This window comes from Hemitrygon akajei, chromosome 8 (genome assembly GCF_048418815.1).
Source record: "Hemitrygon akajei chromosome 8, sHemAka1.3, whole genome shotgun sequence".
Classification (NCBI taxonomy): domain Eukaryota; kingdom Metazoa; phylum Chordata; class Chondrichthyes; order Myliobatiformes; family Dasyatidae; genus Hemitrygon; species Hemitrygon akajei.
Genome location: NC_133131.1, coordinates 87,032,839 through 87,058,757, shown reverse-complemented (window position 1 = coordinate 87,058,757; position 25,919 = coordinate 87,032,839). Strand labels below are relative to the sequence as shown.

The 25,919-nt window shown below is 40.1% G+C and overlaps 1 protein-coding gene across 2 annotated transcripts in view; it reads right to left on the bottom strand.

The window, feature by feature from the left end:
* dgkb (diacylglycerol kinase, beta) overlaps nt 1-25,919 on the bottom strand; it is a 768,700-nt gene that overhangs the window by 483,919 nt on the left and 258,862 nt on the right. For both annotated transcript variants that reach the window (XM_073054135.1, XM_073054136.1), the window contains exons 9-10: nt 21,556-21,675; nt 1,097-1,214 (exon numbers count right to left, since the gene is read on the bottom strand). In XM_073054135.1, the coding sequence (XP_072910236.1) occupies nt 1,097-1,214; nt 21,556-21,675 (238 nt within the window). The remainder of the gene's footprint in view (nt 1-1,096; nt 1,215-21,555; nt 21,676-25,919) is intronic.

Below are 25,919 nucleotides of genomic sequence, written 5' to 3'. Positions count from 1 at the left end.
GTAAGAGGTGGGGGTTAGAAAGCAGGACGAGAAATGGGAGAGAGAAAGTTGGGGCAAGATGGGGAGAGACTGGGTAAGGACGGGGTGACAGAAAGCTGGTGAGAGATGGAGGGAGTGGATAAAAGCGAATATTGATAACTGATCATTTCTCTTTGTTACTCTCTCACCCACTTGTCGCTCTCCATTGATCTCCTTCCTAGCCTTATCCCTGCAAGCGAAACATGTGCTACACCTGCCCCTACTCCTCCTCCCTCACCAGCATTCAGGGCTCCAAACAGTCCTTCCACGTGAGGCGACACTTCACCTGGGAACTTGCTGGGGTCACCTGTTGTATTCGATGTTCCCAGTGGGCCTCCTCGACATTATCCTGATGGAGCTTGAGGGACCGCTTTGTCAAGTGTTCCCCACAAAAGGCATCATTTCACAGTGCCCATCCATTTTAATTCTACTTCCCAATCCCATTCTGACATATCAGTCTATGGCCTCCTCCACATTCAGACTGAGGTCATTCTCATGCTAAAGGAGCAACACCTCATATCCTGTCTGGGTAGCCACCATAACCTTTTCTGGATAGAAAAACATCAATTTCTCTCACCTTCGGTAATTTCTCCCCCCCCCCCCCCCTCAATCTTCTTCCATTCTCCATTCTGGTTCCTCTTCTTTTCTCACCTACCCATCACTCCATCTGGTGCCCTTCTCCTTCCCTTTCTCCCATGGTGAACTCTCCCCTCCAATCAGATTCCTTCTTCTTCAGCACTTTAGCTCTTCCACCTATCACCTCCCAACTTCATCACCCCTCCCCCACCCACCCACATTCCCCTCACCTGTTCTCACCTCACACCTGCCGGCTTGTACTCTCCTCCCACCACCTTTCTTATTCTAGGTCCTTCCTCTTTCCTTTCCAGTCCTGACAGAGGGCCTCAGCCCAAAATGTTGACTGCTTATTCTTCTCCATAGATGCTGCCTGATTTGTTGTGTTTCATTGTGTGTGTTGTTTTTGAGTATGTTTAATACATTATCTAGTTTTATAATGCAACCAAGTAATGATATGGCTATGAAACTCATGGTCCATCTTTCAATTCATCTCAAAACTCACAGGAACAGCAGAGGCCTTGCTTGCCAAAACCAATCAGCATGTTCAAGCATAGATTGCAGTAGGCAGGTTTGTTGAAGTGTTTCAGTCTCCAAACGTGTTGACCATCATCTTTCACATTCTGCCAAGGAAGAACAATCAGTAATCCAGATTAAGCTACCATTTACAAATAAATATATTCATTTAATTCATCTTACCATTTATTACAATCACTTTGAAAGGAGATTGCAGATAGCTGCTGCAGGAATAAAGGGAACTTTAACTTCTTTCATATTGACAGATTATCATAAAACCAAGAAATTGGATGGGGCAGAATTTTTTAATAATGTCTGTGAAAGTTTTCACAAGCGATCAGCAGATGGCTCTCATGGAGTCATAGACTTTAGCAAGGCCTTTGATGAGGTCTCACATGGTAGGTTTGTGTGGAAGGTTGGATCATATGTGACCTGGAATGAACTAACAAATTGGCTAGGTGCTAGGATGTAAAAGGTGGAGACAGACTAGTTTTGAACAAAACATACAATAAATAGAAGCTATGAACATTACTTGATTTTTCCAGTATCCCTCTCTGCGTTTCCTCACTCACTTATATTCAGAAAAGCAGATATTTAGACTTGAATGTTCACTGCTTTACTGTGCCTCTGCCGGTTATTATTTCTGATGGCATAATACAACATGGAAACAATCGTAGGTGTTTCCCTCAAGTGGGACTCAAGGAGTCACAGGGTAATCTAGTCAGCTGCATACCATTAGTTTGATTAAATCATCAGTGATATTTGCCACTAAGACCATAAGAAATAGGAGAAGAATTAGGCCATTTGGCCCATCAAATTTTCTCTGCCATTTCATCATGGCTGATCCATTTTTCTTTTCACCCCTAGTCGCCTACCTTCCTCCCAATCCCTTCATGCTCTTAATAATCAAGAAGCTATCAACCTCTGCCTTAAATATACATAAAGTCTTTGCTTCCACAGCTGCCTGTAGCAATGAATTCCACAGATTCACCACTCTCTGGCTAAAGAAACTCCTCCTCATCTCCATTCTAAAAGGGCACCCTTCTTTCCTGAGGCTGTGTCCTCTGGTCTTAGACTCTCCCATTATGGAAATCATCCTTTTCACATCTACTCTATCAAGGCCTTTCACCATTTGACAGGTTTCAATGAGGTCACCCCTCATTTTTCTGATTTCCAGTCAATGCAGCCCAGAGTCATCAAACCCTCTTCATATGATAAGCCATTCAATCCTGGAATAATTTTTGTGAACCTCCTTTGAACTCTCTCCAGTTTCAGCACATCCTTTCCAAAGTAAGGGGCACAGAAATGCTCTCAAAACTCCAAGTGAGGTCTCACCAGTGCTTTATAAAGTCTCAACATTACATCATTGTTTTTATATTCTAGTCCTCTTGAAATGGATGCTAACATTGCATTTGTCTTCCTCACCACAGACTGAACCCGCAAATTAAACTTCAGGGAATCCTAAAGGACTCCAAAATTCCAATGCACCTCAGTTTTTTTTTGTATTTTCTCTCCACTTAGAAAATAGTCAACCCTTTCATTTCTACCAAACTGCACGTCTATACACTTCCCAACACTGAATTCCATATGCCACTTCTTTGCCCATTCTCCTAATCTGTCTAAGTCTTTCTGGAGCGGCGCTCTTTCCTCAAAACTACTTGCCCATCCACCTATCTCCGTATCATTTACAAACTTTGCAACAAATCAATTAATTCTATCATCCAAATCATTGACATATAATATAAAAAAGATCAGTAAAAAGACAAATGTGTTCCATTAGGATTAAAATAGTCATAATAAGCTTTTATAACAGAATGCAGACAAACAATAAATTTGTAAACACTTCACCAATCTTTGTTCTTTGCTGATCATTCACCAAGCACTATGTTGAATAGGAATATACATTTTTTTATGCTAAGGCAGAAAAGGTATCTAATTAAATGAGAAAAAGGATCTATTGTTTGGGAATTTACCAACAATAATAGGCTGAAATGACCTAACCTAGAGTGACCTAGGTTATTATCTAAATTAAGCAAGTTATTATCTAAATGGAGAGTAACTGGAAAGTGCTTCTGTGCAAAGGGATCTGGGGGTCCTGGTGCAGGAAACACAAAAAGTTAGTATGCAAGTGCAGCAGGTGGTCAAGAAGGCCAATGGAATGCTGGCTTTTATTGCTAGGGGAATGGAGTTTAAGAACAGGGAGTTCTTACTGCAATTGTACCGGGTATTGGTGAGACCACACCTGGAGTACTGCGTGCAGTTCTGGTGTCCATATTTAAGAAAAGACATACTGGCTCTTGAGGCAGTGCAGAGAAGGTTCACTAGGTTAATTCCGGGGATGGGTGGGTTGATGTATGATGACAGGTTGAGTAGATTGGGACTCTACTCATTGGAGTTCCGAAGAATGAGAGGCGATCTTATTGAAACACATAAGATTGTGAAGGGGCTTGATCGGGTGGATGCGGGGAGAATGTTCCTAATGATGGGTGAAACTAGGACTAGGGGGCATAATCTTAAAATAAGGGGATGCCGTTCCAGGACTGAGATGCAGAGAAATTTCTTCACTCAGAGGGTAGTGGGGCTGTGGAATTTACTGCCCTAGAGAGCTGTGGAAGCTACTACACTCAATAAATTCAAAACGGAGATAGACATTTTCCTGGATAAAAATGGCATTAGGGGATACGGTGAGCGAGCAGGTAAGTTGACATGAGGCTAGGTTTAGATCAGCCATGTGATCTCCTGGACCAGTTTTCGATAGCCTGGATGGGTCGGAGAGGAATTTTCCAGATTTTTTCTCCTCAATTGGCAACTCGGTTTTTTTTCCCCGGGTGATCACATGGGTTTGGGCGGGATGAATAATAAAATAAAATGGGCGGCATGGTGCCCTGTTGGTTGGCACTGTTGCCTTGTGGGATTTGGTGAAAACTAGAGTTTAGATTGGATCAGCCATGATCTTGTTGAATGGCGGAGCAGGCTTGACCTACTCCTACTCCTGCTCCTATCTCTTATGTTCTTATGACCTAGAACTTGTGTCCTAGTAAACTTTCTATTTGATTCTTCCATTTTCCTTTTCAGAAAATATCCACCTTCCACTTGACACTGTTCCGTCACTGCATTAGTGAGAGTGGCAGCTTAGGAGTCACACACATTATCTAAATCCCTCAATGCTCCTTGAAGTAACTTGCTGGTGTTTCAATCTATCACTTAGGGCTTGCCATTTTTGCATGTGCCACCCATTTTTACTAGAAATACTTGCTATGTCCGTCAAATAACATCTACCACAGGAATTATTTGCAAAGTAACTGCTCAATCTATGATTTCAATCTAGGTGTAACTTCTGAAAATCAAAAAAGTTGGAAAATTGAAATAAAGACAAGTGCTGAAACACTTAATGGGCAGCATCAGTGGCAAACGGAACAGATAACATTTCAAGGCCAAAGCCACTCGTCAGAAGTGGGAAAGAAAGCTGTTCTTCTGACCACAGACGCTACCTGCCTTGGTGAATATTTCCAACAAGTTCTAGTTTTTCATGTTACACTTTCTGGAGAGTTTACTAAGTGCATATTCTCTTTCTAGAAGTTATAAAGTTCCTCAGATTAGACCCTATATTGGTTCCTTAAGCAGATGTTGTTGATTCATCAATCAGCTGCTTGCGCCTCATTAAAGTGCTGTCGCTTGCATGTTGAGATTTTAGTCATAATGTCTAAAGGAGACAGTTGGCTAAGTGAGGTCACCCCTTTCCCTTCTAAATATGTTGGTTACTTTTCTATTTAACTTTAAATTAAATTCTATCCAATAATTGCGGATTAGTTTCTTCTCCCCGGCGTCAGATTTTCAAATGAATATTACCTCATACTTTGCTCTCTTTTTGCACTAGTTATTTAATTATTAATTATTGGAACATTTTTTAGTTTTCAGTTTTGTGGCTTTTTGGATTGCATTGAATGCTGCTGCAAAACAACAAGTTTCATGACATTTGTCAGTGATAATAAATGTGATTCTGTTAAACGGCAAAGTTGGAAGTTCACTTTACAGCAAAGTATCGAGTGTAAACACATTTTCAGAATCGGAATCAGGTTTGATATCACCAGCATGTGTCGTGAAACTTGTTAACCTAGTGGCAGCAGTACAATGCAACACATGACAAATATAGAAAAAAAAAATGAATAAATAAATAAATAAGTTACAGCTGTAACACCTTGGGAAAGGTTTCACTGCTAATGTAATGGTCTTTCTATAGAAGCAGTGTTTGAGTTATGGTGAGAGATAATGGGTGTTTTGGAACATGAACTGGGTCCTTTGTTCGGTGGAAGATGAAGAGAGAAGATGCTGGACAGAATCGGTCGTAGGAATGATCCATCATGATTTGATGGAACCGGGGACCAAGATCGACTGCGGATTGGTGAACTGAGCTCCAACTGGTGTTCATTTGACTGTTAAATTATAATGGGCCCTTTCTGTTTTTTTCTTTCTTTTCTTTACTAACCCTTTAGTGAAAATTCATAAATATAATTCCGTTAATTGTATGCAGCGTGCTATCTGTTGTTTCTTGGCACTGAGTTGTAACAGGATTGCAAATCACACAGCACCCACACAAACCAGGGTTTGAGGTGGGAGGATCGTCTCAATCTCACGGTTTGGCAGGACCAGAGTGTGTCTTCCCTAGAGTTACGCAGCCAAAGAAACCAGCGGAGTTTCACAGTAAGTGTATACATGTATATCAAATAGTTAAAATAATAATAGTGCAAAAACAGAAATAAAAAAAGTGAGGTAGTGTTCATGGATTCCAATGTCTATTTCGAAATTCGGATGGCAGAGGGGAAGAAGCTGTTCCTGAATCACTGAGTGTGTGCCTTCAGGCTTCTGTACTTCGTTCCTGATGGGAACAATGAGAAGAGGGCATATTCTGGATGATGGGGTCCTTAATAACAGATGCTGCCTTTCTAATGGCACTCTGCCTTGAAGATGTCTTGGATATTACAGAGGCAAGTACCCATAATGAAGCTGACTAATTTTACAATATGCTGTAGATTCTGAAATGTTTTAACTTTAAATACTGAATGGATTCTTCAGTCTTTGTTTAGTCATAAATTCTGCTATCCCTAAGAAAACATAAGCAAAATAATGCTAACATTGGACAAATGAAACAAAACAAAATACAAGAAACAATCTATGGGACAGGCAGTAGTGGTGAAGAGTAGCAGAGTCAATGCTTCAATCAGATGATATTAGGTCTGTACTTTTGAACTTAATTCTGATTTTTAGAATATTCACATTCATTGTGAAAGTTGCTCTGTTTTTCTGCTATCATAACAGCAGAGCATTTGTAACATATTTTGAACATCTTCAGAAAATTACGTGTTCATGGACCTCTCTGAATGAGATTAGATTAGATTAGAATAGATTAGCTTTATTTGTCACATGTGCATTGAAGCATCCAGTGAACTGCATGATTTGCTTCAATGACGAACACAATCCGGCAGCCCACTAGATAGGTATCCCTTCCATAAGCATCCAATCCCTCCACCATCAATGAACAGTTGCAGCAGTGTGTACTATCTACAACACACCAAAGCTCCTAAGGCAGCACCTTCCAGACTGATGACCACTACCATCTAGAAGGACGAGAACAGCAGATACCTGGGAACACCATCACATGGAAACCCCCCTCCAGGTCACTTACCATCCTGACTTGGAAACATATCGCCATTCCTTCATTGTCGTAGGGACAAAATCTCTGAATACCCTCCCTAACAGTATTGTGGGTTTATCTACACCTCAGAGGCTGCAGCAGTTCAAGAAGGCAGCTCATCACCACCTTCTCAAGGGCAACTAGGGATGGGCAATAAATGCTGGCTTAGTTGGCAACGCCCACAACCCATAAATTAATAAATAAAAAACCTGAATTTCTGTTCATAGAGGAATCTTGCACTCTGAAGAAACAGAAGATATTGAGTTACTGTGTAGGACAAAATCCATAACCTTCTGAGCATGTAGCAAGGCAGAGGCAAGAGAGTGCTCCCCTGGTGTGCAATTGTTCCTTCATCTGTCTGTACACACTAATGCTTTATCACTTCTGCTTTTTAAGCAAACATGGATAGCTGATTACCTTCAACCACACAATTAGACCCTTATATACAACAGCACCATACAGTGTGTTTGGTAACATTTCATCTGTGACAACTAGTTTGTCCATATGGATGTATAAAATGAGAAGGAAGAGACCCTCACCACCACACCCACCCGCAGCCTGTGCATAGATAAACTGATCTGTTTCTATTCAAGTCACTTTCCATCACCCGCCAAAGTGTTTACCAACTTTCTGATCAAGAATTCTTCTAACTCACCCTTAAAAAATGGCAAAGGTCTGGTTCCAACACCATTTAAGGAAGAGGTTTACAAATATTGATGACCCGGTGAAATGTGTTCCTTGCCCCATCAAATGGTGATGAACTCAGCCATACAGAAATACGAGTCAATGGATCACAGGTAGCAAAAGATGTGCAACAATTTGTGTCACTACCGTTGTACCAGGAGGTAACAGTACTTGTGGTGAAAAATATTTCATTAGCTTCCCATAGAGCCTTAAGTACGCATTATAGCAAGGACCAAATTCTCCAGGCTGTTATGTATTCACATATACTTTGACTCTTACATGCTTCTGTCAGTCTTCCCTCTGTGTTACGTACTGAACATTATGTGAGAGGGCATTTTGGGTAGATGAATTACAAGGAAAATAAACAGTAACATACATGTCCCTCACTTCTCTGTCTCTTGTGTGTTATTCATGGTCACCTGGCTTCCCAGTACCACAAACATAATATCTGACGATGAGGTGACAAGTCCTCACGCGATATTTATTGTTTTGTTCCCTTTGCTAAGAAAAGTCCGCGTGCAACACTGGTGATGTACCTCTGTGCAACGTGGGTGAGCTTATGAGGAGACGGTTGAAGTCTTCAAGGAACACTATTCACTACAACTGTGTATTGCGGAGTGGTTTAGGTTGAATGAAAGGAATCAAGAGGAAGGTGAGTCTATTTCACAGTTTGTGGCAGTGCTGAAGCAGCTGTTTGCACACTGATTTTGGACAGTCACTGAAAGGCATGTAATGTGATAAACTCTTACAGTGTGCATAGTGAAGCACTTCAGAAACATTCGTTTACAGAAGACAGACTAATATTACAGAAGACAATTGAGATTAGTACATCCAGGAGGTGGCAGCTAAAGAAGCACAGCTATTAAGTGCAACTTCCCAAGTTCATAAAGTTTCTATGACTTTTAGAATGAGACACATTGGCAATCAATGTTATCATTGTGGCAAAACTGGGCATTCAACAAAAGAATGCTGGTATAAGGATTTAGATTGCCGAAATTTGACGAAAAAGGACATACTAAACATGCCTATAAAGGTAAAAAGACACTGTCAATGAAAAACACTGTAATAAAGAAAAAATGACTTTTTAAAAAAACAAAGAAATGCGAACAAGATGGAGCATACTGACGATAGACTAGGTGGCTCTCACTCTGTGGTTGAAGAGGCTTTGTGTGTTTTATCTATTTCAGGACACAAAGATGGCTATTGGATGACCATGTGGTTGGATGGTGACCCTGTTGAGGACTCAGGTAGACACAGATGCTGTAGAATCACTGGTGTCAGAGACAGTTCACAAGAAGAAATTGCAGCATCTCCCCCCCCCCCCCAGAAAGGGCAAAGTTGACTCTAAAGACTTCCACTGGTGAGGTTGATCCAGTGAGGGGAGTTGTACATGATACAGTGGAGATTAACAAACAGAGAGAGAGAAAATTCCACCGCACATTTTTAAAGATAGTTATCCAGCACTTCTGCGCCGATCATGTTTGGAGCATAGATCAAACTCAATTGGAATGAACTGTACTTGATTGCAGGAGCACTGGTCTGTAAGAGGTGTTGGAGAAGTATTCAATGGAGAACTAGACCATACGAAGGCTGTTAAGCCTGGGAACTTACTGAAGCTTTAGAGGCAGCTGCTGAGCCTCAGCAGCAGCATGGATAAAATAGAATGGATTGAAGAAGAAGATCAATTAAATGATACAATAAAAATGTGTGGCATGAAGAAATCATTTAGATGATACCAAGAAAAGCGTCTAAAAATCAAAGGGTACACATATGCAAAGCAGAGACAAGCAGGCCTCCTCAAAAACATATGACAGTGAAGGCATCTGGGAAAAGTGGCATGAATCCTTGCATCCCCATTCTGGCCAGAGTTGGCCACCGGATGAACAACAAAGAAGTATGCTTCAGATTTGGAGACAGCAGTTCTCAATTGAAGAACTGCAGATCCACAAGAGAGAATAAAGACCATAAAGCCATAAGACATAGATGCAGAATTAGGCCATTTAGCCCATCGAGGCTGCTAAACCATTTCATCATGACTGATCCATATTTCTTCTCAGTCCAATCTCTGGCTTTTCCTTATATCCCTTCAAGCCCTGACCAATTAAGAATATATCAATCTTGGCCTCTGCAGCTGTTTATGGCAACAAATTCCATAGATCCACCACTCTCTGGCTAAAGAAATTCCTCATCATCTCCATTCTAAAAGGATTCCCCTCTATTCTGAGTCTTAGACACTCCCACCAATGGAAACATCCTGTCCACATCCACTTAACAAGGTCTTTCACCATTCGATAGATTTCAATTAGGTCACCCGTCATTCTTCTGAATTCTGATGAATACATGATCAAGGCCATCAAATATTTTTCATATGTCAAGCTGTTCAATCCTGTAATCATTTTTTGTGATTCTCATTTGAATCCTCTTCAGTTTTAGCATATCCTTTCTAAGCGTTCCAAAACTGCTCACAATACTCCAATTGAGGCCTCACCAGAGCTTTCTAAGTCTCATCATTATATCCTTGCTTTTATATTCTAGTCCTCTAGAAATGATGCATGCCTCACCACGTGTAAATTAACCTTTAGAGAATCTTGCACAAGCATTGCCCAGTCCCCTTGCACATCAGCTTTTTTAAATTTTCTCTCCATTTAGAAAATGGCCAACCGTTTCAAATGACCATACACTTCCTGACATGGTATTCCATCTACCACTTCTTGATGTTATACTCAATCCTCAGCACTGAAAGTTTGGTGGTGGTTGTCATGTGACTAATACCTCCAATAGTCAATTTGGAAGTCCATTGGAAAATAAAAGGAATGAAATTATTCATGGATTGGATTGCCAGCAGGGAAGTGGAATTGGGTGCATAATAACATCAAGAACCTTTGTTCGGGTTGGAGAGACAAAGAATTATGTGACTGAGATGCTGGGGAAGGAAATGAATGACACCACAAGGAAATGCACTTTATGGGAGTTTGCGGTGATGACAAATGCATTTTTGATTAGCGGAGATGATGTGATTCCTATACTAAAGAGTCCTGCCTAAACTTTGACTTCATTGAATTCTTCAACATGGACAAAACTGCCAGTCCTTAATCAGTAAGGTCATTTGTCACCCATCACCTGTGCTTTCTGGGGTGCCCCCTACTGACAATGCAGTAGCCAAGCCAAGACTTAGACATAACCACCAAGAGACAAAATGACCTTAGCGTCATCCCCAGGTTGTCAGTACCCTCACAGGAACTGAAAGCCTGCAGACAGATTGAATGTTTAGTTTAGTGACTAACCGTCAGCACATGGGGCAGAATAATCCCCAGGGTTATGTCTGGGAATAGAGGCAGTCTACCACTTTCTTTAGATTAGAAAAAAGGTTTTCTGTTTGTGGTTGAATTTAATAATTATTCCATTGAATGTTAATAGTTCAGCAGCTGTTCTATGTATGGGAAGGGAGAGAAACCTTTAAAATTAGGGGGGAGGGATATGTTATGATTTCATGTATGTTTTGACCATAACAGATTGCTTTAGAACTTCCCTATACGTTACAGACTGAGGGTAATGTGAGAGAGTATTCCGGGTAGATGATTTACAGGTAAATAAACAGCAATACATTTGTTCCTCACCTCTCCAACTCTCATATGTGATACCAGGCTTCCCAGAACTACAAACAATGCCACAAAACGTAAGGCAAATAAGATCTTTCTTTCAGCTACTAACATACTATGCAAGGCTTGTTCCTAACCAGGCTAGCCTGCTGAAACTACTTCATGAGCTTTTAAATAAATGAACATAACTGGCAGCAGACAGATCACTGTGAAGAAGCTTTTAAAACTGTCAAAACAACTTTGTCACAATCTGAAGCACTCACACACTTCAACCCATCATTGCCCATTCAGTTGGCCTGCGATGCATCACCCTATGGTGAGGGGGCAGTTATCTCACACATCATGATCTCCGGTGAAGTGCATCCAATTGCTTTTGCATCAAGGATATTAAGCAAGGCAAAATGCCACTATGCCCAGATTGAACGGAAAACACTTGCAATTGTCTTTGGAGTTAAGAAAATCCATCAATTCCTCTTCGGTTGACGACTTACACTCCTGTCAGATCAGCACCTCTTGACATCAACTTTTGGTCTACATGTGGCATGTGACCTTTCCTTCCCTGGCTGCAAGTCAAATGCAACATTGGGCTCTCTTACTATCTGTATATTAGTGCAATATAAAGTACAGGAAGTCCGAGCACAATTCAAATGCTGATGGTCTATCCAGACTTCTCTGTTACAGCTCCACAGTCATCCCTGACAGAGATCTTTTACTTCAAGGAAATACCTACAGCTCCAATAACTGTAGTGCAAATCCGAAAGGACACACATGCTGACCCAGTTCTATCTAAAATGGTGGACATGGTAACTCATGAATGGAAAGGAGACCTAACTATAGAATTGAAACCTTACCAGGCTCGATGGAAGGAGCTCACAGACCAATCAGGATGACTACCATGGGGCTATTGTGTTGTCATTTCTCCACTGTTAAGAAAGCTGCAGGAGGAACACAGCAGCATAGTGTGCTTGAAGGAAATTTCACTCAATCAGGCTGGGATGTAACCATTAAAGAGCAGGCCAAAGCATGGCCACATTTTCAGCAAGTGAGAAATGTTGCTCAACTTACTCCTTTGCATCCATGGGAATAACCTGAAGAATTATGGCAGAGGATCCACATAGATTTTGCAGGACCTGTAGCAGTCCGCATGTTCTTGGTCATAGTGGACAGACGCAACAAATGGCCTGAGGTTGCCATCATGAACAGCACAACATCTGAAAATGCACTGAAGGGCTACATTTCATCTTTAGCTCTTTTGGGCTTCCTCAACAGCTTGTAAGTGACAATGGTCCACAACTCCTGACTGAAGAGTTCAAGGCATTTATGGAAGCAAATGGTATTCAGCACATAAAGTCAGCACCATATTATCCAGCCACTAATGGCCTTGCTGAATGATTCATACAAACAATGAAAGAAGCCCTTGAGACTTCACTGGGAAATGGATCCCTCAACCAGCATCCTAGCACTTTCTTGCTGACATAGGGCTTTAAGGTAAGGGGAGGGAAGTTCAAGGGGGATATTAGAGGAAGGCTTTTAGTCAGAGAGTGGTTGGTGCATGGAATGCACTGCCTGAGTCAGTGGTGGAGGCAGATACACTAGTGAAGTTTAAGAGACTACTAGACAGATATATGGAGGAATTTAAGGGGGGGGGGGTTATATGGGAGGCAGGGTTTGAGGATCGGCACAAAATTGTGGGCCAAAGGGCATGTAATGTGCTGTACTATTCTATATTCTATGTTCTATACCACAGCATACCTCACACCACGACCAATTGCAGTTATGAAAAGACAACTTCATACCTGGCTTGATCTGCTTATACCCCAAACACAAAACAGGCAGAAAACCCAAGCAGAGAGATGTGCTAAAGTGCAGTACAGAAGTTTCACAGCTGGTGAGAAAGTACTTGCCCGGAACTATATCTCTAGAACAAAGTAGATACCTGTGATGGTGATGGCACAAACTGGTCCTGTGTTATACATAATGGAAACCAGTAACCACAACACCCAGAGAGGGCATGTTGATCAGCTATTGCCTCCTTCTGAGGCGACGGAAAACCAACACAAACTGACCAAACCAAATCCATTGTAGAATTGGGACAGGATTCTGAGACAATGACTGCGAGATCAGATGACACAGCCAGTGTTTCCTCCAACACCTCTGCTTTCTGAGGCACCCCCTACTGACAATGCTTACCCAAGCCAAGATCTAGACATACATCACCAAGAGATAAAATGACTTTGGCCTCATCTTTGGGTTGCCAGTACCCTCACAGGAAGAGATGGGCTCCAGGCAGATTGACTCTCTAGTTTAGTGACTAGCCCGCAGCACCCGAGCAGGATAATCTCCAGGGTTATTGCAGGGAAAAGAGGCAGTCTACCCTCTTTCCTCAGTTTAGAGAAAAAATGTTTATTTGTTGATCATTGAATTTGATGATTATTCCTTTGAATGAAAAAAGATCTAGTGTTTTTCTGGCGTATATTACGAATAAACTCTCCTTGGGCGTCAAGCCATGTGCAGGTATCGATTATGAGCAATTTTTCAATGACAAACTCTGCCATCTTCTTCAGGAATGATCCCTGGGCAAGTTTAGTCTGGTGGTATTTATAACCCCACATTCTGTCCCTCCTGATTGGTTAGTCTTCATCTAATCAGGTGTCCACTCACCCAACTTGTTTACAATTGAATTCCAGTTCTTACTTAGAGCGAGGCCTTCATCTTTGTTAAAATTCTTTTCCTCTAGTTTTATTTCAATGGATTTCTTTACCAGGTGGTCCCAAAAGCCATTGGTGTGGCACAGTAGTTTTGTGCAGTCAAAGTCAATCCTATGGCCATTGCAGGGTTATCCAGAGAAATCGGTGTAGCAGAGCATTGCATTCACAATGACCATAGGATTGACCTCAACAGCACAAAACTGGTGTGCCATGCCAATGACTTTTGGGACACAAAGTGGGAGAGTTGAAACCTGATTGGATGAGGACTGATGGAATACAACAACATAAGTCTTGCCCAGGCATCATTGCTGAAGAAGACGGCAGAGATTGTCATCGAAATGTCGGTTATTATTGATACCTGTCCCCGGCTGGAAGCCCAAGAAGAGTTCACACCGTTGAATGTTGATAGATCAGCAGTTGGTCTGGGGATGGGAAGGGGAAGAAACTTTTAAAATACGGGATGATGGATATGTTGTGTATTCATGAATCAGTATTACACTGGAGGGAACTGCATTACAGAGGCATGAGAGAGGAGTTGTCCAGAATGGATTGGAAAAAATCTCACTGACAGGTATGATGGCAGAGCAGCAATGGCTGGGAAACAATTTGAAAGGCACAGGATATATACATCCCAAAGATTAAGAAGCATTCTAAGGAAAGATGATACAACTGTGGCTAACAAGAGAAGTCAAAGCCAACATAAAAGCCAAAGAGGGCATATAATAGAGCAAAAATTAGTGGTAAGTTAGAGGATTGGGAAGCTTCTAAAACCCAACAGAAAACAACAAAAAAATAATTACATTAAAGATGGAATGTGACTCTAAGCCAGCCAATAATATTAAAGAGGATGCCAAAAGTTTCTTCAGATACATGAAGTGTAAATGAGAGGTGAGAGTGGATATCGAACCACTGAAAAACGATGCTGGAGAGGTAGTAATGAGGGCAATGAAATGACGGATGAACTGAATAAGTATTTGGCATCAGTCTTCACTGTGGAAGACACTAACAGTATAATTGTAATTCCAGGTGTCAGGGGTCATGAAGTAGGTGAAGTTACCATAACTAAAGAGAAGGTTCTTGGGAAACTGGAAGTCTGAAGGTTAAATAAGTCACCTCGATCAGATGGTGTACATCCCAGAGTTCTGAAAGAGGTGGCTGAAGAGATTTTGGAGGCATTAGTAATGATCTTTCAAGAATCACTAGATTCGGGAATGATTCCAGAAGACAGGAAAATTGCGAATGTCATGCCACTCATCAAAAAGGGAGAGAAGCAAAAGAAGGGAAACTATATGCCGTTAATCTGACTTCAGTGGTTGGGAAGATGTTGGATTCAATTATTAAGTATGAGGTCTCAGTGTACTTGGAGGCACATGATAAACTAGGCTGTAGTCAGCATGATTGCCTCAAAGGAACATCTTGCCTGGCAAATTAGTTGAAATTGTTTGAAGAAATAACAAGCAGGATAGACAAAGGAGAATCAGTTGATGTTGTGCACTTGGATTTTCAGAAGGCCTTTGACAAAGTGCCACACATGAGGCTGGCTAACAAGCTATGAGCCATAGCATTACACAAAAGATTCTAGCATGGATAAAGCAGTGGATGTCTGGCAGGAGGCAAAGAGTTGGAATAAAGGGAGCCTTTCTTGGTTGGCTGCCAGTGACTCATGATGTTCCACGGGGGTCTGTGTAGGGATCGATTCTTTTAACATTATATGTCAATGATTTGGATGACGGAATTGATGCTTTTGTTGCAAAGTTTGCAGACAATATGAAAATATGTGAAGAGGCAGGTGGTTTTGAGGAAATAGAGAAGTACAGAAGGACTTAGACAGATGAGGACAACGGGCAAAAAAGGCAGATGGAATATAATGTTGGGAAGTATATTGTCATGCACTTTGGAAGAAGAAATGAAAGGGTTGACTATTTATTAAATGGAGAGAAAATACAAGAAAAAGGAGGTACAAAGGGACTTGGGGAATTCTTGTGCAGGATTCCCAAAAGGTTAATTTGCAGGTTAAGTCTGTGGTGATGAAATGTTAGCATTCATTTCAAGATGACTAGAATATAAAAGCAAGGATGTAATGTTGAGACTTTAACAGCACTCTTAAAGCTACTCTCGGAGTATTGTGGGCAGTTTTGGGCCCCTTATCTTGGAAAGGCTATGCTGAAACTGGACAGGGTTCAAAGGAGTTTCACGAAAATGATTGCATGATTGAATGGCTTCTCATATGAACAGCATTTGACTGTATTCATTGGAATTCAGAAGAACGAGGGGTGAGCTTATTGAAGCCTATCAAATGGCTTTGATAGGGTGGATATGGAGAGGACGTTTCCTATGGTGGGAGAGTTTAAGACCAGAGGACACAGCCTTAGAACAGAAGGGCGTCTTTTAGAAATCAGATGAGGAGGGATTTCTTTAGTCCAAGCGTGATGAAACTGTGAAATTGTTTGCCACAGGTAGCTGTGGAGGCCAAGTGTTTATGTATACTTAAGACAAAGGTTAATAGATCCTTGATTTATCAGGGCATGGAGGGATACTGGGAGAAGGCAGGAGATTGGGACTGAGATGGCCAAATGGCATAATTCTGCTCATATATCTTATGGTCTTCAGTATGTTTTGACCCTTACGGGTTGCTGTAAGGCTTCCCTGTATGTTACGTTCTGAACATAACAGGATCTGGGTAGATGAGTTACAAGCAAAATAAACAACATCATGTTTGTTCCTCACCTCTCTGTCTTCATGTGTGTTATTCACAGCCACCCACTTTCCCAGTACAACAAACATAACACAAATAATACATGGCAATCCACTAACAGGTGTGGTGCTCAGCTATTTCTGAAGGCAATAAGAAAAAAGTTGTCTGAAACTCATTTAATGTTGTAAAGGGTTACACTTTGTGTTTATCGAATGGCTTACCACCATTGCCTTGAGTGTACGTGAACTGGCTGCAGGATCTTTGATTACTACTATGGGAAGATAACCATGAAATACAACTATGGGAACAACTGTGGGAACATGAAAGTTAGGTGAACACGGGGGTGGGGCTCATGAAAAGTGGTGACAAGGGATGATTGGTTCTGATTTAGTTGTTTGAGTTGATGCTGTGTATTGGTCTACTTTACTGCAGGATTTATCAGTCAAAAGGGTATCAAACTAGAGCGGTCGGGGGGCTGAGAGGAGTTCTTCAGGGCCTCCCTAATGGGTGGGTGTTGAACAGTGCCACAGATCAAGTGGGAGGAGTGCTGGAGTAAGAGGGGTGTGCACATACCTAGATTTTAATGTTTGCTCTGGTCTGTCCTAGTAAACGTAGTTATGTAGTTCAAAGCAGATAATTGTAGTTTGTGTCTTTCTGTCTATCTGAGCTGAATCTGAGTACCTTTTGATGTAACAACCTTCCAGGTTAGAGAATTCCTGTGTTCATCACCCTCTGCAAGAAGTTCCTACATACCTCAATTTTAGCTTGGAACCATGCCTCCTCATTCAAGTCTTTTCAACTAGAGGAAACACCTCAACATCTGCCCTATAATGGCACCCTTAGAATCTTCCATCTTCAGTAAGCATATAATTAATGTCTGTAGTTTCCAAAGAATACCAGTCCAAATTCTTTAGCCATTAATACCAGGATACCTTTGTATCCTGATATTTAATCACATGAATCTCTTCTGGATTGCCTTCATTGATAATATATCCATACCTATATTGACAGTATATTCAGGACACCGGGTGTGATTACACTATTAACATGAACAATTTTAGTAATAATTTTCTAAGTTTAAATTTCATGCCCCTTGTCTTAAAGACCAGGATAAATTTTGACTTAATTATGTGTTGAACATGCAACTATTTGTTTTTGTTGAGTGTATAAAAATATCTCAATCCCTTTGTATTCCATTAAAATGCAGTCTTTCTCCATTTAGATAGTGGTCTGTTTTTTTTTATCCTTTATAACAAGATGCCTGATCTCACTCATTCCTATATTAAACTCCATTTGCCAAGTATGTGGGGAAAATGAAATATGGCATTTATGTGAGTCCGTTGTAAGTGGGTGGTTGAACTCTATAGGCTGAAAATCGTGTCTCTGTGCAATATTACTCTGTAATTCAACGCTAATTCTGAAATTATGATTCTGGAATTCCTATCAATATTTTGCTGGAGATTACAAATATCCACATAATTGCATGCTTTTCCATCTATTTATGTACCATTTTCAAACTTGGGTACCAAGCACACTCAGCTAAGTCATTAATGTAAATTATACATAATTGATGTCTAAGAACTGATCTTATATTCTACAAGCTTGAAAAAAAAATCTATTTTTGAAACTATCTTCAATGTGATGATGAATTTTCTGTTCATTTTAACATGCAGTCTATCTCCTACACAGCGCTTAACCTTTTGCTACAGTCTTTTATGTGGCACCTCGTGAAATGCCTTCTGGAAATCCAAATCCACTACATCGACAGGTTCCCCTCTTCTGCCTCTGCCTGGTACTTCCTTGAAGATCTCCAGCAGGTTTGTCAAATTGATTTTCCTTTCATAAAACCTGACTCTGTTTGGTTGCACTAAGATTCAATTAATATCTAGCAATTTTTTGTTGATAATAGATTCCAAAATTCTGTCAATGCAGTTTGAGGAGGCAACAATTTAAGTTCCACGCAAAGGGCAAATAAGATTCTCAGAACCCACACATCCAAAGTTTTAGAATGTCAAGATTGTGAATGTTTATAAATGTCTCTAAGTAAAATGAATTAAAAAAGAAATAAATCATAAAACACTATTAAACAATTTAAACAAAACAAAAATAATGAAATAAAAACACATAATTTACCTTTCTATTTATCTTTCTCTCAGCTATTCCTTTCTATCCCATAAATGGACTTGCTAGACTTATACTAAATCTAATGTGCTGTAGGTACCTTAGTGAACAGATAAAAATGACTTCTTCATCCACACTTATGATTTTCTATGCTGAATATACCTCACACTCCATAGCCTCTTGAGCAGTAACCTTCTATGTCAATTTATCAAATGTCTTTTGGAAATCTAAAAACATAAGATTTATTGTTTATATTGATCTATTCTGTTAATCACATCCTTAATCAAATTGTAGTAAATTTGACAATCAAGAATTTTCTTTTAATAAACCTATCTAGTCATTTTACCATCGCAAACTGTTCTGTTAATCACTTCTTCAATAATAGATTCCAGAAGTTTTCTAATAAACTAAGTTACTGTTGCTGCTCTGTAATTTCGTTTTCCCTCTATCCTCTGTTAAACATACACTTGCAGTTTTCCAATCTACTGGAATATTTCCAGAATCCTGAAAATGTGCAAGATTGCAACTAAAGCATCAACTGTGAAGATAGACACTTCTTTCCACACCAGAGAATGCAGACCACTAGGACCAGGGGATTTGTTGACCTTTAGTCCCATTCATTTGTCTCATATTTGGTCTCCAGTGATATTAATTATTTTAGGCTTCTCACTTTTCTTGCCCCTGGCTACCCATCATTTTTGGTGTGTCAGGTTTTCTAACAGTGAAATCAGATATAACCTATTCCTTATTAATTAATCATTACTATTAATTTTATTGTTTTAGTTTCTAAAAGACTAGTATTTATTTCTCCTGCTCCCTTTGTTACATAATTATGGAAACCCTTGCAATGTATCTATATTCTTGCTGGTTTACTCTATAAATTTACAACTTTTCTTCTGTCTAATATCATCCTTAATTTTAGTTAGCCATGCATGGCTTCTTTATTTCTTCAGTGGAATTTATATTAATTGAGAATTATGAAATATTTATTTAAAAATCTGCAAAATTAATCTCAGTTAATTCACTTTAATACTTGCATAATTGGCTCTATTCACATTTTAGATCTGGTTACATATTCAGTCACTTTCAAACAGAAGTGAAAGTCTGTGATAGACACACCTTCTGTTGTAATTCTTCACAGCAGTACACAATCCTTTATAGCTAATCAACCCTGTCTCAGTACTTATTACCAGATATAAAATAACTGCTTCCTTGGGTGGGTTCACATTGTAAACTTTAAGAAAGAAGTCTCAAGTTTAGTCAATAAATGTGCATATTCATTTTTCTAATTGATATGAAAATAGAAGTTTCCTCAACTGAGCCATCCAAACTATTTCGTTTACAGTCCTTAATACAGTCCAGATAGTTAATTCGACAGGACATGAATGCACTATGAGTGAACCTTGTACTACTTCCTCCCCTCCTTCCATCTTCCTACTCTGACATCTCCTCTTTCTTTCTAGTCCTGATGAAGGGTCTCGGCCCAAAACATCAGCTGTTTACTCTTTTCCACAGATGCAGCCTGGCCTGCTGAGTTCCTCCAGCATTTTACGTGTGTCACTATGAGTGAAGTCCATGATCTTCTTCCCGACTGCTGAGGCTGGTAACATACGGAATTACATACCTCTCTCGGCTTTTAGCTACAAGTTTAACTCCCTGGACTGTCTGACCAATGCCAAGTTGCACATAGTTCAGCTGGCAATGTTGTAATTATTATTTTAATGGTTTTACTTGTTACTGTAGGTTCCACATCTATATCTGCCTTCTGCAAGAAGTACTTTCCCCTTCTACAGCATTGCTGGTTTTTATATAATTTACAAAAAAATTTCCTCTCAACCCTCCTCCCAACCAATGCACTTGGCCTCCATCTCCAAGATCCCCGTGCCTCATATCCATGGCAATGTGTCACAGATACACAGAACAGCATCTGTGGAACATTTCTTTCCATACATCTGTTGTGATAGAAAATAACTGGTTCTTTGAGACTCAACAGTAGAGGCCTGGACACACACAGTTTTAATAATAAGGAATTTATTTACAAGGGGAAGTCGGGTCAACACAAGCAACTACAATACACAGAAAGCGGTGTAGGGACAGGGTACAGTTACACATACAAAGAACAAGGGAAAAGTACTACGACAGCTATCCCCCTTGACCTTGGATAGCTGCGGCTCCCTTACCAGGACAAACGATTATCCTTCCCAAACATAAATCAATGCACTTACCTTCAATGAGGTGGTCTGTAAGAGAGAGCAAGCCGGGCACATGTCTCACCTTTTATAGCATGGGGCTGGCCGCGATAATCCAATTAAGGTGGCCAATAATTTAGGTGTGCATTGATTAGTTGGGAGGGACCAAATGTTGATTGGCATGTGGTGTGTCCTCCGACCAGCCAGGTGGCAGTGCGTCTGTCACTTGGCCAGTATCTCTGGATATGACATCCCACTCCATTCTGGTTCTTGTTCATCCGTGCAGGTTGCAAGATTCTAAATCTGTTGGGCAAGGCCCTCCATACCACGTACTACCCTGATGCATATCCATGCAGGCTCATGCCTAAGCCTTGACTAAATATGAAGTGCTTCTCAACCTTGGTGGAGTAACTGATCCTTGAACATTGAAAGGAATGTGTAGAGAGATGAATGAAAACCAGCTTCAGTATCCCTGGTTTACAACAGGTACACCTAGGTGCTCCTTGGAATGAAGTTGGAAAGTGAACAGGATCATCTCATTTCTGGATCACTCTTCACCCACTTTCATTTGAAAAGCTCACTCATGAAACATCAATGCTTGGGCAAATCACCAGAAAAGAACTGGTACTGTAAAAATCATACACAGACAATGGCATCAGTGGAAAACAGCAGGAATGCTAAAATACCAAATCAGGTGTATTTCTTTCCATATGAATACTGGCTCAGGAATTAAGATTACTTGTGCAGATTTGTGACTCACCGTTTCCAGGCCCAAGAGAACCAGGAGAGGGATTGTAGTCATTCCTCCCTGAATCCATTCTTCCAGAGACACTGTACCATCACGATCATAATCTATCTCTTCCATCATCTCCTGAAGAATCTACCACAAAATATAAAAATCCTTTAAGAGCATAATCAGATCACTTGTCACAACAAATATCTGCCTGACTGAAGTGTTGGGATTTTGATATCCCTGCCTGTTTATGCTTACATATTAAAAGTATGCAAGTAGCAACAGAGATTTGAACTGAAGCTGTTCTGATTAATTTGTTTCACATATGAATTTTGACCAAAATACTGAAAGTGTGATAAACAAATTATTGGAGCTTGTTTCTTTTAAAGCAGTTTCACGTATTGGGCACTGTTACTGAGTATGTGCAGATGAGGAAGAATGCATTCATCATATCAAAATCTGCAGTCACATTTGTAGATATTGCTTCATTTGTCTGCTCCATTCTTGTGGCCCAGATGGATTGGGGCTCCATATGAGGTCTGGTGCTCACTCCAAGAATCAGATTTGGAATCTACATAATGAAATAGTTAAAAAGTTGGAAATATCTCAGAAAATGTGTAGCTTGAGTGGGTGATAGTTGGGTTGAGTTGTTCTCCGACCTTGTCAATCCATTTGCAAATATTTTGTCACCATGTGAGGAGACATCAGGGCACTGTTCACTGGGGGTGTGTCCCCCAATCTTTGACCTTTCTGTTCTTATCAGTCAGCTGATTGGCCATCATTACAGAAACTCAATTGTGACGTAGGGAGGGAGTCTCATCTCTGATTTGGTGCATGGTGAACTCTGTACGTTGAGGTCTGGAATTTTTCCCACATTGGCTTATAAATAGGATCGCGGTCTACATGTCTACTTAAAGAATTGTTCATGGAACACCATGCTTCTAGGAGCTCTCTTGCATGCTGTGTATTTGCTTGCGCCATGACTTTCACTGATGCCCGGTCGAATTTGTGCCCCTCTTGATCTTCATGGGTGGAGACAAGGGAGAGTTGGTCATGCCACTTCACAGCCAGTTAATGTTCATGGATACTTTTGGACAGTTTTCTCCCCATCTGACCAATGTAATATTTGCTGCAGTCCCTGCATTGTATTTTGTAGACCTCATTGGTCTTGTCCAATATCTTGGTTTGTTCTTTTGGTCTGCAGAGTACTCTTCTCAATGTTGCTGTTGGCTTATGTGTAACCAAATTTCTATGTTCTTTAGAGCAGTTGGGCCATCACTTCTGAGATATTCCAAATGTATGGAAGGACAACCCATTTGATCACTTCTTGTTTGGTGCATTGTTGACCTCGTAGGCATCTTCACACAGAGTTCACCACGCAGCGAATCAAAGACGAAACCGCCTTCCTACGTCACAATTGAGTTTCTGTAAGGACGACCAATCAGCTGATTGATAAATATACAAAGGTCTAGCCTTTGGAGGGCACTCCACAAATGAACAATGCAGAAACGATGTCTCCTCTTATGATGATGAAATGTCTGCGAATGGATTGTAAAGTTTGGAGAACAATTCAACCCAGCCGATGAAAAAGTTAAAAAAAAAAGACACTCCCTACTGCCAACACACAGGTAAAGAGTGTGCAAAAATGGAGACCCATTGGCACAATGGCACAGCCACTGCCACAGAGCTTTGAATACACAGGTTCAATTCTACCCTCTGATGCTCTGATGTTGTTGTATGGAGTTTGCATATTCTGCCTGTAACGAAGTGGAGTTCCTCTGAGAGCTTTGACTTCCTCCCACATCCTAGACACAGGAGTTGGTAGGTTAATAAACCACGGTAAATGGCCTCCTGATATGTTGGTGAATGGTAGAATTGGTGTGGGGGGGGGGGGGTGGTGTCAAAGGGAAAACAAGGACAATATAAATAGTGGGCAGTGCAGACTTGGCAACCTGAAATGTCCATTTCTTTGCAGTGTGACATTATGAGTCTGAAACAAAAACAATTAAGATATGGTGAAGGGAAACAGATGAAGAAATGAAGAAGTAACCTTATGGATACAATGCTGCTGGGTCCAACCAGCCTGCTGGTACAATCAAATCGATACTGAGTTGATCTACTCACTAAATTATATTTCAAATATTTGCAGAACACAAAAAATGACTCTGGCAAAACTGTATACAATTCTCCACATGTCAATCTTATTAACACTTGTCTCCAGAAATTAGCAATATTACACAGCCTTTCTTTCTTTCCAGCTTTTTCCACAGAGTTAAGCTTTTCTACATTAACTTATGATAAAATTATTATTCTTTTTCATTCTTTTTACACGGCACAATTATTCTACTCTGATCTAAGTGGTAGGTGTTCTGTGTAAATTACCATTTTTAAAGGCTGTATCACATTATATAGTTATAGGGAAATAGGCTACCTAGTCATTTTATTTGTACAAGATTGGATTTGTGTTTGTGCTTCATCTGGGAGGGAAAGAAGATTTAATTTAAACTCAAATGATGATGAACAGACTCCACTTGGTACTCTGAAATGAAGAAAGTGAAGGACGCTACTTGATTTCCATTATTTCCCCTTATTTACTTTAGAGTCCCAGTTGACAATTTTCATCCTATGGAAATATGCTGAGTGGAGCCCACTAGCAGTTTCACACAAACACCAATTCCATTTGAAGCACTTAGTAAAGCCAACCTGTTGCTGATGAGCTCCACAAACACTTTAATTTTCAGTCATGTCATTTGACTATGAAATATTTAGAAAAAAACGATTGTTCAGTTTAAGTAACTGAGGCAGCATTTGTTATATGAATGGTAATTACTGTCTGACTGAACAAGTGACAAGACACTTTACTACAACATACCAATATTTCAAAGAACTATTTGTCAGTTAAATTACCAAATAATTAGTTAATTTATGAGATACTGACATAACAGATGAATTTAACACTATTATGTTAATTTCTGTAACAAAATAGGATGGGATTTTCTTAATTGAAATACCTTAACTGGACCCAAAAATGGAGCAGAGATAAGGTTTTACAATAGGAAGCAGGAAAATAAAGAGAACCAGAGACAATTTATAATTCCTAAAGTTATTAAATTAAAAAATAAGTTCATCACCTGGATTCCCCCACCTGTATTTTTATCCAAAGTTTGAAATCTGTGTCTCCTCATCCTTAAGCTATCTATTTCTGGAAAAAGCTTCATGTAAGCACACAAATTAAGGCCAGTTATTCAACCACTCAATCCTGCATGCTAGTGAAGAAGATCAAGGCTGATCTGAACACATTTCCATTTATCTTTGGTAACCATTCAACCTCTTGATCAGAATTTATCTATTTCTAGTTTCTGCTTCCACTGGTTTCTGGTTTCTGCCCTTCCAGGTATTAGTTTGGTCACCTTTCTCTTGCATAGATGGTTTGATTCAATCAGGAGATCAATACAGTACAATACTCCAAGATCCTCCATCTAAGCCAGTGGTTCCCAGCCTGAGGTCTATGGACTCGTTAGTTAATGATAAGGCTCCATGGCATAAGAAAGTTTGAAAACCTCTGATCTAAGCTAACATTAGTCATGATTTTCTGCACTTCTATCAAATCCCTTCTCAAATTTCTTTGCTTCCAGGAGAATAAATTTAGCTTCTCCAATCTCATTTTATACCTGAAATTCATTATCTCTGGAGCCTTTATTGTAATAATTCACAAGGCACTTCACAAGAATAATGTCAGATGAAATTTGCCAACAAGTCAGATAAAGTGACATTTATGAATTTATTTAGAGATACGGTGTGGAATAGGCCCTTTCGGCCCTTCGAGCCTCACCACACAGCAAACCCCGACTATCCCCGATTTAATCCTAACCCAGGAGAACTGTGGGAGAAAATCAGAGTACCAAGAGAAAACCCACACATTCCATGAAGAAAACATACAAACTCCTTACTGAGGATGCTGGGACTAAACTCTGAACTCTAACACCCTGAGCTGTAATAGCATTACATAAGACGAAAGGATTTTTTGGATGTGTTAGTGGAAAAGAAGTACAAAGGTGATAAGAATTGTAGGAGTGATGGTTGTGTATTTGAGTAATATTGAAAATACACTGTTTTGATAAAGCATTCTTTGTTGTCTGCATAATGCATTGTGGGTTATATGTAAATGGCACGTGTCATTATCTCACCATGTCATATGTGCGCATTTCACTCAAAGTAAAAAGCAAAGTTAGACTCATATTCCTGGCTCCCTTCTTCTCCTTTCATTTAGTTTGAAGGACGACAAAGAAGTTTTAAATGCACCTGAGATGTCTACCTACATGTGAAGAGCAGCAATGTGTTCAAGTTCAGTAAGAAAACAGTGCAGCACATGCTTCTTTGGAAAGAGGGGA